General features: G+C 42.8%; 1 protein-coding gene across 3 annotated transcripts in view; it reads right to left on the reverse strand.

Annotated features, from left to right (window-relative positions):
- Positions 1-552: 552 nt before the first annotated feature.
- LOC143900680 (uncharacterized) overlaps positions 553-16,478 on the reverse strand; it is a 66,703-nt gene continuing 50,777 nt past the window's right edge. For 2 of the 3 annotated variants that reach the window (XM_077412296.1, XM_077412297.1), the window contains exons 6-11: positions 11,959-12,127; positions 10,981-11,145; positions 5,710-5,992; positions 4,994-5,168; positions 4,191-4,397; positions 553-2,537 (exon numbers count right to left, since the gene is read on the reverse strand). In XM_077412296.1, the coding sequence (XP_077268422.1) occupies positions 2,089-2,537; positions 4,191-4,397; positions 4,994-5,168; positions 5,710-5,992; positions 10,981-11,145; positions 11,959-12,127 (1,448 nt within the window). In that variant the 3' untranslated portion in view covers positions 553-2,088. The remainder of the gene's footprint in view (positions 2,538-4,190; positions 4,398-4,993; positions 5,169-5,709; positions 5,993-10,980; positions 11,146-11,958; positions 12,128-16,478) is intronic. The other variant, XR_013257853.1, reaches the window with a different exon arrangement.

A 16,478-nucleotide genomic window follows, 5' to 3' on the forward strand; every position in this document is an offset into this window, starting at 1 on the left:
ATTTCGACATATAGCAAGGTGCGTCATACGAGAAAATAGGAATAATTAAGTTACCGTCGCTAGCATCGTCGCTCACATTATTAGATACCTAGAGCACTTAATATTCAGGTACTAATTATGTTACCGTAAGGTGATTCGGGATTATAATTAGCTTTACACGCTGAATAGGAATAGAGCCAACATTTCGTGACAGCATGGCACATATAGCTAATACGCCGTAAACGGTTTTTCTTTTCAACGATGAATACGAATTGCGGATACATAAAAATAAGAAGAGCACCGCTGTTTAACGTATTTTAATCCTGACTGAGAATATATGTAAATGAAATTCCTTCATATATATGTATATATATATATATATATATATATATATATATATAGATTCTTCAACAGGAATCTATACGTATAATATGTGAAAGAATTCCTCACAGTTGTAAAGTCCCAATGTCTATAATTGAACGAAAGCGAGAAATCTGCAACTACGCAAAGTCCATCGATTCGCCCTAATTTATTTACCTACCGCTCGCGCGAAGATCCCCTCGCGTGCGTCCGACCGGTTTTCGCTCGCTCGAAAAGCGTCCGCGCGATGTTTTATACCTATCAATATTTAACGATTACCTGCGGCGCGGGGCGTTTCCGGAGACCAGCTCCGTGCGCTGTACATATATTTCCATCTATCGAGAAATGACGCGTCTGCTTTTAATCACTTACAATTTACACGTGTGCGTGCACATATATGTACGTGCGTATATATATATATATATATATATATATATATATATATATATATATAAATGTCACGTCGAAATTCTATACGACAGGGAAGATATCAGTTTGTGAAATATTTGCGCAGCCGACTAATTGGACAGTTAACGTCAAAGTGGAAACGGATACGAACCTGCCGCGAATACAGACTAAAACTCGATTCGTCCATTCGTCTCATTCGAAATGCAAATAACGAGGGGATGCTCCAGGGCCAAGGAGGTGATCCGCGTTTAAGGATAATGCATTCAAAACTGTTCGCTATTCTCCGTCACGGGATTTGGATAACGACTCTGGCGACCCGCGCGAGAAGAGTCGAATGCGGAAAGGTATATTTATATAAATGAAATGAGAAGAAACCCATTCGACTATATTCTTTCGCTGCAATCGTCATTCGTGTTTTTTCTAGAAAGAACAGGAATAGCATTCTTATAAAATTCTTCAAGGGAAAAGAACGAAATTTTGATTACGACTTACCACGACTTCGCCGTTGAATGTGCGTTTAGCCAGCGGACAGTCGTTTCCTCGGCAGTTAATAACTTGAAACAAGCGCGTCGACACGAATAAATACTTTCCTAATACGCGCGCAATACACTCAATCTCGTCTATTCGATGGAGATTTTGCTAGCTAATTCAATTCAATAGTCGATCGCTAACTGTAGGAGAACAACGTAGCAGGAATTGTTTCTAAAGAGCGATGTTTAACTGTCATTCCTCCTTGATTTACGATCGCATGATCGTAGCCAACTCGCGCGCGCGCGCGTACGACTTGCGCGCAATTATTTCCTTTTTCTCATGACCACTATTTTACTTCCCGCTTATGCTTGCAACTGCGCGCCGGCTTTTACGCTAATGGTCCCCAACCTTCCTTCAAGAGCCACCTTAAATTTTCCGGCAAATTAGACTTACGCGACGGACGCGAGGAATAAGAAAAAAGGGGGAAGGTAAGCCAGCGGATAGTGTGTGATAATAAAACGTGATACAGCGCGACATAGATTATAAAAAGAAACGCGATTCTCTGCTCTTTCCCGATGCGATCCTACTTCCGGAGCGTGCGAGAAAAACAAGAAGGTATAAAAAAGCTTTTACCAGAAGCTTCCTGAGGCTTTTGTACAAGTCTGAAATCAATACAACTGTTCATGCAGATCGCGTCTCGATGAAACGTGATAGCCGTGTCGCCGTTACCGACCAACTATGCTGCAAACGCGCGAAATTTAAAATCCTAGGATGAAACGAACATTGCCGAGCTCTCTCGCTCTCTGGTGCCCATTAGCCTAATATGACGCGCCGACAGGAGGGTCGAATCGTCGGGTGAATCCCATCGCCTTACACGCTGGTGGTGATCTGCTCTATGACGGTGATGTCGCGGTGGCGACGCGGCCGGGTCCGGTACGGGTCCTGATGGCCGAGACCCTCCGGCACGCTCTTGCTGGGCCTCAACGGCGCGTGGTGGAACTGCGGATGGCAGTAGTGGTCGACGATCGAATGGTGGTCGTGCACCCGCTCGACGAAGTCGCGCTCGCGCATGCCGTCCTCGACGTCCAGCGGCACGTGGAGGGACTGCGACTTGGGCAGCCGGGACCGCGGCGGCGGCGGCGGGCACGCGCACGGCGGTGGCGGCGGCGCGATGCCGAGGCTGGAGAGACGCGGCCCCGGCAAGACCGGCGACGCCGGCTGCCGTCCCCAGCCGACCAGGAAGAGGAGCGCCGCGCCGCACAAGGAACTCAGCGTGCACGCGTAGTAGCCCACCCGCGGGCTGCTCGCGTTCATGTAACCTGGGGGAGGGACGACGGAGGTGCGATTAAAAACGCCTTAATCTGTCGCGCGCGCCTTTCAAGGAGGACCACCGGGATCTTGGTCTCGTCTCGCAGGGATATAGGACTCGGAGGTGGAACTTTATTTCCGAGAAATTATTTCTAAAGATTCTTATAATAGTTTCGGAAACCCAGCAAACACCAACTGACAGTGAAATTATATCGATATAATAATTTCCTACTCAACAATGTAACTGTTATGTGCAAACATGCTATATTACAAGTACATACATTGATATTATTGAGTAGGAAATTATAATATTGATGTAATGTCAGTATTAGTTGGTGTTTGCTGGGAAGGAAATTTGGGTGAAATTGGTACGTTAAATTTGACAGAGAGTTCTCTTCCACATCGTCTCAGCTCTTTTAATTACACTGTACGGTGGGGCAATTATTGAGAATGCTAGAAATGATCTTACGATAATGCTACTTTTGAAAACAATCCAATCTTGCAAATGGAATGTCCGGAGAAAAAACGTTACGATCTTGTAGTTTGCAAGTTGTTTATTCTAAACATGAGATTGTTTCTAATATGGACCTTACGAATTATTATATACGAATCTCGGGAAATTAATGTCCTTGATTTGCAACGTCAATTATCGGATTAATGTCACTCGTCATCGTCGTAACTGTTACTTATAGATATTGTACGCTGATAATCTGATATAATTACAAGAAAAAGAAATTCACTTTATTTAACTCATAAAATGGATTTTAATTTTCCCTTAAAACGCTGTCACGTGCCGTTTTATTGTCTTTATACTTCTTAAATTTAACGTACAATTTCGCGTGGACAGTACTGTAGCAGCGGCGAGGAAATTCCGAAATTACGAATTAATGAAATTTCAACGACTGAATTGTCGCTCCAGAATCCCCTTAAGCTCCTCAAAGTGACCAAAACTTGCAATTCTCGTACAGTACGTTCGTGTCTTACGAATATGCGTGACAGTTGTCACGCTTCCTTGAATATTCTCTCTCAGAAAAGGAGAGGCTGGAGAGGAGTGCATTTCCCACGTCCCGCACGTTATTATTATTAAGGACGCCGGCATCAAATTCATACACAGGAACTGTTTTAGCGTGCGGGAGAGCGGATTTCGCCCACCTCGGTGATTCTGAAGTTCTAATACTGTTGTACGGACGTTTGAAAGCATGAAGAATCTGCGTTTAGGAGTAAGTAACTACGCGCTTTATAATAGATACGATGCAAAGCCGGAGACCCACCATTAGGTAGAAAGCGGTATTTAATGGCTGCGGTTACTTTGTGTAATATCCGTCGTCAACTGAACGCAAAAATTCGTTTCATATTATGCGAGAAAAAAGAGAGGAATATAGACAGAATAAATATGTGTATATACATACATGCATATATATATAAAGGTGTCTTCCTTTTCAAATTTAAGCTATAACATCGGCTTTTACAGATAAAGACAATTTATTTTATACACGTAAATATACTTAAGCTTGTGTAAGTGTGAGCTTGCGTTTAGATAGGAAGTTAAAAAGGTCGTTTTCACGTGACCCGTCGTAATGATCCTCGAAATGAATCAAGAATGACCCGAGGACCTTACTGGGCACCAGCGTAGGTACCTAAAATTTCGTATTTCCTGCGCGTACCTGTGAGAGGAACTCCAAGAAGGATGGGTAGGGCTTCCGCGGCTTGCACCAAAGCCCACGATCTGGCGAAATGTCTCGCACGCAGCCTCTCCAGGGCCAGCATCTTCAGGGAGTAGAGTGTGCCGCCGAGCGAGGCGCCGTAGAGCGCGGAGGCCAGCACAAGTCCGTGGTAACCTTGCACGCTACCAAGCGCCACTTGAGCTACGGCTTTAAGCAGAGGGGAAACCTAATTCGAATCGATAATCCTTGAGGCGTGATCCTTGAATCTACAATTCCTATCGGTCGTTCGCGCGCAAAATTCGTGCAGCACGATTTCCCAGCTTGTGTTTCCCCCCTACGCGCAATTCCTCTCCCGAGTAAAAACTTTTCACGTGTGCACAAACTCGCACTTACTGAATGTCAAATCGACCTGTGTTTCTCTCGCACGACTCGAATCGTGCTCCACAATTTTGCCGGGGTTCAATTTTCATTTGAAAGGGAACTTTATTGCGGGACCTTGTAGCGAAAAATAATCTATACAGAGACACGAATAGCCCTTTTCGCAGTTATACGTCCCGATAAACTCAAGATCGAAGTAAAGAATCTACAGCAGAAACAGGATATAAATTCGGGAAATTCCATACAAACGCTAAAGAGTACGCGAGATGAGATATAGCTGTTCTGGAAAAAAAATGCAACCGCGTTAGATCGCACGTTGCCATTGCCATTGTCAACGCGATGGGACGCAAACATCTAGCGATTTGAACTTGTTTACGGTCAACTATACGGGAATGTATGCGAAAGCGACCGCGAGATGTACTGACCAACCCCAATGAGTGCCGCTTGACAGAGATATTGCCTGGATACTAGGCACTGAGCGGAAGGTCTGACGATAACTACCCCCAAAGCCGCGCATCCGAGTGCCGCCGCCAGGCCCAGAAAGGTCTGCAGCAGTACCAGGGCGCTAGCCTCCAGTCCGTCCTGGTAGCCTTGCAGAGCCTGTAAGTGATGTTTCTCATTAAGACTGCGGGAAAGAACGCGCTATACGGATCGCCACGATAACGCGGACAATGACGCCGGTAACGACGCCCCGTCTAATATCGATTATCGAAATTGGCCCCGTCTATCCCCCCCGAGATTACCCCGGAAATCGCGAAATTAGGAAACTCGACGCTCGCTCGATTCTGCGTCATTAAACCCTTAGCGGAAATGCCACGTGCTGTCAAATTGTCTCGCAACTTTTGACTTTCGGGTGCATCTGATGAATATTCTATTGCCGACTGAAATAAAATGGCTCGGACAACTTTTCTCTTTACGATCCGTATATCAAAAAGTACCGGTAATTCTTTCTCTATAAAGGTACATTTATTACGGAAGAAGGAATTTCGAGGACGCATCGAAAGACAAAATTGATAACGCGCGAAATGGAATAAACCGTTCGTGACTTTTACCACGCCACGCCGAGTCTCTGGGGAATAGCGACCGTCGCGAGAGACGTTATCAAAGAGGGAAATCCCTCTGAATCATTGAGTGCACTTACGATATAGAAGGCGGGGGTGTAAAGACCGAAACCGGCAGCACCGGCGGCCAGCATGAGCATTCTCACGGGACGTGATCCCAGAGGACTCAGATCGACCAACGGCTGCCTCGGTACCTTGGTCCCGGATTTCTTCTCTTTGACTTTGCCGCGCTGATTCTTTAGATGCAGGATGGCTCGCCGTTGAGGATGGTACAGCGAGGCACTCCGGTAAATCAGCCCCAGGAAGAACGCCAACGAGAGCGCTCCGGTTACCGATTGAAGTCCCAGTCGCCAGCCCAACTTCCTGCAGGTAGATACAGCACGATTACGATCGCGCCAGGAAACGGCGAATCAGCTGACGACTACTGCCGGCTGAGTTTTTGCGCTCTCCGTTACGTTTCTTAGCTACGTTTTATATTACGAAAACCTGAAAACTACTGCACTTGCATTTCTGAGAGGAAATTTTCCGCGAGGCGTTTTTCCGCGTTGCAGCTACACTCGCCCTCTCACTCGCGAATCGTCTTCAAACGTTAGAGAAAAATTTGTAATATTTCGATGTTTAGCTGATTACGTTTGATACACGAAAATATAATTTGTTTGATACCTTGGAAATTACAGCAAAACTAAAATACATTGTTCGTTAAATATTTAATTTATGATGCAAATATATCGTGCTCCATGAAAGTCGTTTAAATTATAATAGCAGATCACAACAAGAGATTGCGCCCGATTTTATCGTCGTTATCTCGGTGTGCAAAAAGTGAAGTACTTTTTTAATCAAAAAGATATAGATAATCTTATCAGAAAGTAATTTCGGAAAAATTTTCGCAAACAATTACTATGAGATAACGCGAAGTCAATGAACGATGAAGATTAACGACTAGATTTTTGAAGCTCAAACATCTGCAACTTATTACAAAAATTGTATAATAAAGTGACATTTGATTTATGGCGCAACGATGTTTCCAAATTATTTCGTTACTTCTTTTCGAGAAGTTATGAAATTCGCATTTAACGCGAGCGCATTGTCAAGCAGTATCGCCTTCGAGGAGAAACATCCATTCACTTTTGCTGTGTGTTATTTTCTTTCATCAGAACTTTATTAAAGAAACGTTTAGAAAGAAGCGTTAAACCTGACAAGTTTTAATACTCTGCAAACATTTAACGATCTTTAATATTTTCACTGCGCAGTGCGAACGTTAGGAAGCTTTATTTATTTCATTATTTAGCGAAACAAAGTAAAAGTACAAACGAGGTAAAAATACTTGAGCCAGGTGACAGTTAAAAAAAAAAGTACGTAGACATACATTAACAAGTAGAGCATATGAATCGTCGACCGACAAATTATAAAGTTGGGATTAAGAGATAAAAAGCAATTTTTAAAAAATAAAAAAAAAAGGCCAATGTGCATCAGCACATTTAACTTTAGGCGAAATTAACCCGCTACGAAAACACAATTTTTTAAACACTCCCCGTGTATATATAATATAATTACAAAGTCAACTCTCTCGCCTGTTCCGGTTACTAAAAAATACAAAGACGTACTTTTCTCTAATAAATCATCTGTATTTTTTGGATTTTTCTCTTCAAGTGGAATACATACAGACGCCGTATTCTTCACGTTCAGCCGTTTGCACGTGAGAAAGGCGAGTGTTTGCAAATAATAGTTGCGGCTCGCGAATAAAGAAGATTAAAATAAGGGATAAAACTAAGTTTCTACGAAATGTATGTATTCAACATATTATATGTCGGTACGTGGGCGAAAGTTGCGCTTTAATCCTCCCTCGACGTAAGGATAATAAGATCTCCACCCGGCTCTATGACTATTCATAATATATATCCGGTAGGTATACGTTTTTTTTTTTTACATGGACACGAGCTGTTATCTTTGCGAGCGGAGCGGCTGAAATTTATTTTCCGATATACGCGCGCCTTCCCTCATTCGCGCGCGTTCCCTATCTCCCGGTGGAAACGCATATTAAATGTTTATCATATATATTCCCGGGGTCAGAGATGATGACGGTTCGGTAACGTACGGCACGTGTAGTAAACCGCCCGACGCGCTGGCCACCCCCGTTCGGTCAGCCGGTCGATGCGTTCGATATGTTTGTGACAGAGACGGCGAATTATTCGGCAAAAAGCCGGCTCGCGGCGTACGTTCGCGATTGAAGCGTTGTTTTAACGCTCGCGGGTTTGTCGTTATCACGGAATTTTATATAACGTCCGCGAATACTGTGCGTTGCATGCGGCATAATGGGGAAGGGTGAACAATTTATCACGTATCCGGCGTATATAGGTATATTACAAATATTGCCCTGGAATTTACGGTAAACGTAAAAAGGATGATCGATTTTCAAAATAAAACACGCAATTCCGCGGAAATAAATTCTGTCCGGTTTAATTAAATTATTCTTTATAATTATTACTTCGCTCAAATAAATATTATTGAGCAAATTGATGAGTCAAATCGTATGAAATATGATGTGCAACAGAATGGGTAACGAATATGATGTGCAACGGGAATGGGTATAGACATTTCGGCAATTTATTGCGTGTAATTAAATTCGGTACGTATAATGTTTAATGAGTCGACAAAAATAATGACTGAATCGTGAAGAATAATGTTCGGCTATCTTTTTAATGTACTTTTCACTGTAAATTAATGGATAATTCGTTGTTGAACTTTCATCCTCTGAGTTTGGAAAGAAGTGCCATTTGCTGCTTTGGAACGAGGAGGAGGAGGAGGAGAAGAAGCAGGAGAAGTATGGAAGTGTAGAGAAGATAACATTTGAAAGAACAAATCTAATATCACTACCATAGTCGTAGAAGAAATTCGCTTAGTGAACAACATCCGCAATGCAGTGATTTCAGCGTGAGATAAAACATAGATATCCGCAACTAATTTTTATAACAATATTAATTTACCGACAAACGCATTTGGCTATTGAAATACGTTTGCTTGAAACAAAATTGTAAAAGCGTAAATTACAATGAATTGTATTGATTTTATCAATTTTCCGTTGGCAACATAAATTATTTTCCAAAATCAATATACAGCCGATTTAAGCTCAAGACGATTAAAACTCTGAATAATTCTCTTCTGAATTTAAAATGTTGAGGAAAAAAAAGCAAGATATTTAAAAAATACTTGTTCATCGTTTAACGAGCTCCTGCGTTATATTGTGCATCGTTTCCATGCTAATTTCTTTTTATCGCGCATAATACCGCTCCGAATATGTTTCAAGATATTTCCGTATTTTATATCGTAAATTAGCCCGGTATATATATATATATATATATATATATATATATATATATATCGTCGACCTGGGCAAACTTATCCAGTTATCGAGTAACCCATATATCGACTTAGCGAGTTACTCCAACAACCTGACGATATTATGCTCGTCGGTCCAGAAGAGCCCGATCTCTAATTGGACATGCTCTTATACCTAACAGAAACTGCCACATAGCAACGGCCAATTAAGTGCACGTTTAATAACCCGCATGTACAACCATCGCCGCATTTTGTCTACATAGGTACAGGTTAACATACACGAGAGTTAAATCACGGTAAACATATGTCCCTCGTCGACAGAGGAAATTCAACCAACATTTCATTAATTTAATCTCTCCCCAATATAATTCAACGAAAGAAAAATTACGTCGCTATGTTTATTTTTATACTTTTGAGAAAAGTAAAACGCTACGGGTTGTTTCGGTAATATATATAATTCACTATATGTGTACACAGTTATAAAACTGCCTCAGTCGGAAATTAAAGAACCGTCGTCGTTCTAATATCAAAGCACACGTCGATCATTCAGTATTAAAAATTAAGAGCTTTAAATGACGATTAAAGCCGCGGTAACCACATCTCGCTCTTTAATTAATTTCAACGTGACTTTAATAAGATTCCAGGCATAATTTTATAAAACGCGCGTTAAAAATTGAAAGAAATTAAATGGAAATAGCAGACAGGTTTCGCCGAGGATAAGCCGGACTAATCTCGTCGTAGAATCCAGCACGATCGCGAAAGCGGGCGTTCGGGGATCCGGGATACAACTGAAAATAATTTGCCGAACACTCACGGATAATAGATCAATGATACTAACAAACGCCCGTGGCAAACTTCAAACGAGCTATTTCGATAGTCGGCGGAGGCAAAAAGGGGAGGGACGCGCAGAGAGAGAGAGAGAGAGAGAGAGAGAGAGAGAGAGAGAGAGAGAGAGAGAGAGAGAGAGAGAGAGAGAATGAAGGGCCGGGACCGAATAGAACGTTCAATTATTCCACGTCGAATCTGTTCGCTGTTTTTGTGCACAGAAACTGTCGTTGCGCCCCGCAACGTCCGTACGTTTCGGGGGGTGGGAGGGGGGGGAGGACACGCAGTCGCGCGAAAATCTACGATAAAAGGGTGGTGCGCACCGAAAGCAGTTTTGTCCGTATGTTACACGCTGCCGCTCGACTTCTCCTCGTACGCAATTTGTTTCGGGAGTCATTGTCGTCAAATATCGTTACTACTATACCAGCGAAATTCATCGTTTTCGAATACCACTTTCACGGAAAATAACTGCGCCACGTAATGTGGCTTCTGTTTCTACAAGGAGGGAGGGGGAGAGGTGAAATTTATCCGAAAGTATTGTTGCATCTTCTAAAATTTCAATACTTATCAAACATTTTGCTTTTCTTAATCCTTGTTAAAGCAAAATTATTAAGTGTGTTAAATTTTCGATAAAAATTGAATAGTACAATGTACAGCATTTTTTCTTCATCTTAATTTCTAGGAATTCATTGAATTCATTGAAAAACTATTTTGTAGTTTCTGTATAGAAACTATATTCAATTTAATTAATATGTTTAGCTTTAATATATTTATTTGTCATATAGAGTAAATAATTTTATCTATATCTAATCATCTAGTCTCTCGTAAGTCGCATTTTTAACGAATGTTAATTAATTCACACGACCGTGCGACAAACTCTTCCGTAGTAATCATTGACGGATACTTCAAACGCGGACGACGCCGGCCCCTTCGCAATTTTTCCGGCATCCGCCGCGCCGGTTTCCGTCGCGTGCGATGAAAAAAAAAGCGAGCGAGCGAGCGAGCGATATTAAATTTGCATCACGCGCCCACACGTGCAAAGAAATGGCACGACCGAAGGTTAATTGGATCTTCTCCGCTCGACTTGAGCGAATCGTCGGACCGGTGCACGTACATTCCTAAGGGAGCTATAGGCTGATGCATACATCTCTCTCCCCGCGCGTTCCCCCGTAATATATGCGATAACTCACCCGACCGCTTCTTTGTAGACGACGCTGAAGAGCACTATTCCCACGCCGGTGCCGGCCTGCACCACCATCTCGACGAACTCCCGTCGTTTTCTGAAGTAATTGCCCAATACCAGACTGGCGGTTTCCCTCACGAGGCCAGCCCCCGTGCCCAGCACCAGACCGTAGCTGTTGCATTTTGTAAAGGTAAATCGTATGGCTTTGCAGCGGGAGTTGCCGCGCGAAAGGATATAAGCTGAGGCGATATTTTAAGCGGAAAGGCGCGGAGAGTTTCGCTACGCGAAAACGAGTCGCTGACGTTTTCAAAGAAAAACTCGGGCAGCCCATGTATTGAGCCGGAAATATTCATTTCTCGTCATTTTTTAATATGCCCTTTCCGGTTAAAAAGGTACTGAACGCTATTACGCGTGTTTTCAGCTTTAAAAGCTATTCAAAAGCAGAATTATATATTACCATAGAAATATGTAACCCCGCGCATTGCCATATGATACATATAATACGTACAGAATGCATTTCAGAACTCATAATTATCAACTATAAATTTTCGGTGCGGCAACGTAAATGTTTTTCTTGTTTTTCTTTATATACAAAGTATTTCCGTTTTAATTTGACGCACGAATATAATCCGCGACTAAAGAGAAATTTAAAGCACAATAAGCGTCCGCATAAATAATTACTCATTTTCGCCGTAAAAAAAACAGCTTCGATAATTCACTCAACACGCTATTAATATTTCATCCCTCGCGTAAAAGTTAACAAAAACACTCCCTCATTTGCCCTTCGATTATTATTTTTAATGCAACACATCCATCACGATAATTCTTCGACGGTTAAACGTCGCCTGCATGCAAGTTGATAAAAAAATCGACCCTCGCGTCCTACCCGTCAATTATTTCTGAACAACCATCAGCTTTTACGCGGTCGAAACGTGTCGCCCGGGCGGTCGATAGCTGTAGCTGTAGCATTTGCGCCGTTACGCACCTAAGGAGCACTTGATGCATCTGGACGGCGAACGAGGTGAAGAGCGACGCCAGGGCCAGCACCAAACCACCGATCACCGCCGTGAGCCTCGTATTGCCACGGCGACACGCGCCGACGACCAGCGGCGCGGAACCACGGGAGATCGCGGCGCTCAACGCCCCCGCCCACACTGAAACATTCACCCGATAAGAGTCACTTTTGACGGGCTATTAGAGGGCACGACTGACGCGCGGAAATCAGCGGGGGGCGCGATGCTCCCGAATATCGCGCGTATATCGCGCGGTTCCCAATTATCCCGAATATCGCGGTCTCAACCCCCGGCGCGGCGCGGCGCGGACGTTCCGCGGAGAAGCGCGACGGTTTTATTCGGCCGACCTCTTCCCTCCTCGCTATGGTCCGCGCGCAACACGGACGAAGCTCGTTTGCTGATTGATTTCGCGTTTGTGAGCGCTAAAACGCTCGCAAACCGGAACGTTGTTGCCTCTCCTTGTCCGCGGATGGACGAGACTCGCGCTTCGAAATGGGCGAAAAATAATTTTTCACGTGTTTTTCATCCCTTTGCCGCGTTCGCGGCTCGCGCGGGAACCGCGCTTCGCGCTCGGATGCGGAAACAGGTCGGAGACACAAATTTGCGCAAATGTTGTTTCGACACTTTTTCTTTACCGCGCGTCCAAATCCACGAAGCCTTTTCGGAAAAATGTATTCATCACCCGGCCCCGGTATTACTTTTGCCGACGATTAAAATTACGGCCTGAATTCCTCTTACGAATAGCGGGCAATTTTTTATAGAAAAGATCTCGTAAAGATTACTCCGAGGTATATATACCCATATATATATATATCTCTTGACGCTAAATAATTGCATCGTTACATGATCCATTTTATCTCATTTCGTTATTTAAATTCCAGGCATTTGTTAACCCGCTACCTCGCTCAGCGTTGCGATATAACGAGAAAAATATTTTCTCTTCTTCTCCTGCTTTCTAGGGTGTGCCGTGTTTTCGAACAAAGTCATCGGATTTATCACGCGACTCTTCGTAATTACTCTCAAGTCGCGTCGGATTTCGCAATTACGACGAAATCTTTGTAACGTGAACTATGCTAGTTTTCAAGTGACGAGCTAGTTTTCAGTTAAATCGCGTTAATTACTGTTTACGACGATAATGCCTGGCTCTCGAATTCCTCGATTGTTTCAAGAAGAGATAAACGGGTCTTCCACCGAAGGCGTTTGTAAAATTAAACCGAAATCTTAACGAAATAAGATCAATCGTGCGCGGAGTGATTTGCGGCGGGAGGTGACGCGGTGAGACGTGGAGTGGAGAAGGCAATTCGCGGATTTCCCGATCGCGAATCCGCGCGGACGCCCGTAAAGATTTATGCGAAACTTCACGCCCCGTCGCGGTTATACGCGGATGAAAACTCTGATATCTGAAGACAGCGCGATATGCGTCGTGCCCTGCAAACGCCCTGAAAACGTCGCGGCACGGAATACGAAAACTCGTCGTCGCGTCGGCCGGTCCGATTTTAATACGGCATCGCGTCGGAGCGCGCTATATAGCTGTATCTCTCTGTAATGCTAAAATTGAACGGGGTTACGTCAATCGCGGCGTATCGACGTACGTCTCCCGTAATCTCGCAAGAGCATCCGCTTTTTACCCTTTTAACTTGGCGAAGTAGCGAGAGAAACGCGCGCGGCTCACAAACGTTTCGCATATAATCGTGCGAAAAACCCTCGAACTCGGCAGATATGAATAATCGAATTCAAACGCATTTATACGATGCGCAAGTTAAGCCGCTATCGTTTTATTTGACTCGCACACAATTCTGTCAATTTATCTATGTGTGCCACCCCTGTCTAGTTGTCCATTTGTCTACATGTCTAAAATTTCGAGCGTTCGACAAATGTTTGAAGACAGACTCGTGAACAATTTCAACAAAGTTTTAGAAAAAGATATGTAAGAAAGTAGTTTAACCGAGTGTAGAATAAGTGGACGTTTGTATTAAAAGACAAATGAAATTTTTCGAAATATATATACTGAAAAATTCACAATGTTTATCACGAAAATCACAGTTTTTTAAAAGCTCAGGAGAGTTTTAAGATATACATCACAATAAAATAAGATTTTTTAGGTAAAAATACTTGAGATAGAATATCTGAGATAATAAATATTTACGGTGATTAAAAAAGAAATAAATTTGTATTGTTAATTTATAAATTTTAAACTTAATTCGGTTGTTTAGATTACAATGTAAAGTAAAAACGCAAAATTGAATTTTTACTGAGGAAAAACTCGATATAATTAATTGAGAAATTAGATCCTGTCAGTTACACTTTTCGGTACCAGACTCCGGTTGGGATTTCCAATGTTTTCGATCTAATCGAGCGTTAAATTAAATCCCCGCTTGTATAATAATCAATTTGAATATTTTAAATTACTTGTACATGAAACTTCGAATATTAGTTCGTTAGTTTACTTTAAAAATATAAGACTTTTTATCGAAAGAGACTAGGTGCAAATCATGAATAGAGCAAGTTCTTTGCAATTAAATATGTTCTTCTCCGCGAAATCCTATATACTTGCAAATGAGCGGCCGACTTTGCTAAACAGGCGTAAACATGTCCTCGTCGGATACACGAAAGAACTATGAGGGAATGACGCCTCGTCGGTGTGGATATATACTCAAGGTGCGATATTACGCCCGAAATGAGAAGCGGAGAAGCATGCATTTCGTCGCTATAAGTCGCGTTAGAAAAATTACTACTTGCCACGCGCGCGTATGTAATTATACGCACATAAACGTACAATGTTATGCCCCGTGGCTTGACATTTCGCACATTTTTCTTTCTCGAGCTCTCGCGAGACTCGCGTGCACATTTTCGCGCAAGAGAACACCAAGAAAACGCACGCCATGTATCAAATAATAATGCAGAAAAAAAATATATATATGTATATATACGTATAGAATATCAATTTCGAAGAATTTTCTTCCTTATTATATCGACGCTTTTCATTAGCATTAACTGTTTCACGTAATTTATGTAATCGGTTCATCCATTTTTGCATTATAGAATAGAAAAGATTCTAAAGAGGCGAAGCGTTAACACCTTCCTTAATACATATACATATATCCAGCAACGCGCGTAATTTATGTTTAATCTTTGAGCTGAGCATCTTTAATCCCGGTGTTAAAGATATAAAATCGTCGGATCGATCCTGAAATGAATATGCATTGTCCGGCTTCGTTACGACTTAAAAAAGGCTCTCGAAGAAACCTGGATATTGGTGCGGCGAGGCTTCAACAGGTAGCGACTTCGACTCGACGTTCTTATGCGAATAATTTATGGGTCTGGACGCTTTTAGCGCTATTTGCACAAGTGCGACCAAGTGGACCAAGTGGGATGAACCCTCGCTTAGAATTTCACGGATCGGATTTTGCAAAGCCCTTTTGTATACCCAGAGTCCGCAAAATGCTTGCCCTTTTACCGTCCTATATTATTCTCAAGACAAAGAACGCGAGTAAAACGGGGGGCTACTAGCGCAGATAGCTGTATGTACGATCTTTCGATACAACTTGTGTCGCACAAGATTCAGGATCTATTGCAGAAATGATCCGGAAGTAACTGGACCGTACTTGGAATTTTCCGAACGTTAAATCATCCCGGTACACCTATCGCATTCCGACCTTTGTCTTCTTTACAGAAAGAGAGTCGTCTTTCGCAAACGTGTTTCTATTATAAATCGCAAGCATTTGAAAGCCAATACACATCAGGGAGATTGTGTCTTTTATTGCGTCACGATGATATATGAAAACACGTCATCGAAACGGGGCAGGATAATTTTTCAAAGTGGTGCACGAAACTCGCCGATGACACTGTGCTTTAAATACGTTCTCGACGGACAAAAGAGCTTTTTCACGGCGGTCTTAGCGTAGAGCGACAGCAAGGGGCTCGGATAGACGATAGCGTAAAGCCTTTGTTCATACTTGTTCCGATGCTCGTCCGTCATTACATATTTTTCTCGTAACACTCAATGACGTCTCTCCTTGCAAGATCGCGCGCATCCCGGCTGCATCATCTCTCTCTCTCTCTTCGTCGCTTTCATCTTCCAAGAATATTTCAGTAGCAGCGACCGGTCGGAGCAAGCGCCGCGATGTATTTTGTCATCGATAAAAGGTTGGTCTAACGTTACATCATTTCTCTGCACCGACCGTTTCAAAGGGTGCCGCGAAAATTACCATTTTCCGCAACTGTTCCGCTGTTAGCGCGGTGATTGTTGCCTTCTCGGTGGGCAATTGCTGTTATTTCTATGAATAATTGTCGACAGTTCGGGATAAGAAAAATGTTTAAGGAGCTTCGTACCGAGACGTGAAAAAAAAGCATAAAAGCTTTCCTTTCGGGTACAAGTGATGGAAGATGAATCGCTCTTCACGTATTAAAAAGTCAAAGAGCTCGCTTGTAGTTTGTTAAAGACGTTAAAAAGGACAAAGCTTAAAGAAGAGCTTTCGCAAATAAATGTTAG

Source organism: Temnothorax americanus, unplaced genomic scaffold, assembly GCF_048541705.1.
Source record: "Temnothorax americanus isolate GAGA-0224 unplaced genomic scaffold, ASM4854170v1 Scaffold3, whole genome shotgun sequence".
In the NCBI taxonomy this organism is placed as follows: domain Eukaryota; kingdom Metazoa; phylum Arthropoda; class Insecta; order Hymenoptera; family Formicidae; genus Temnothorax; species Temnothorax americanus.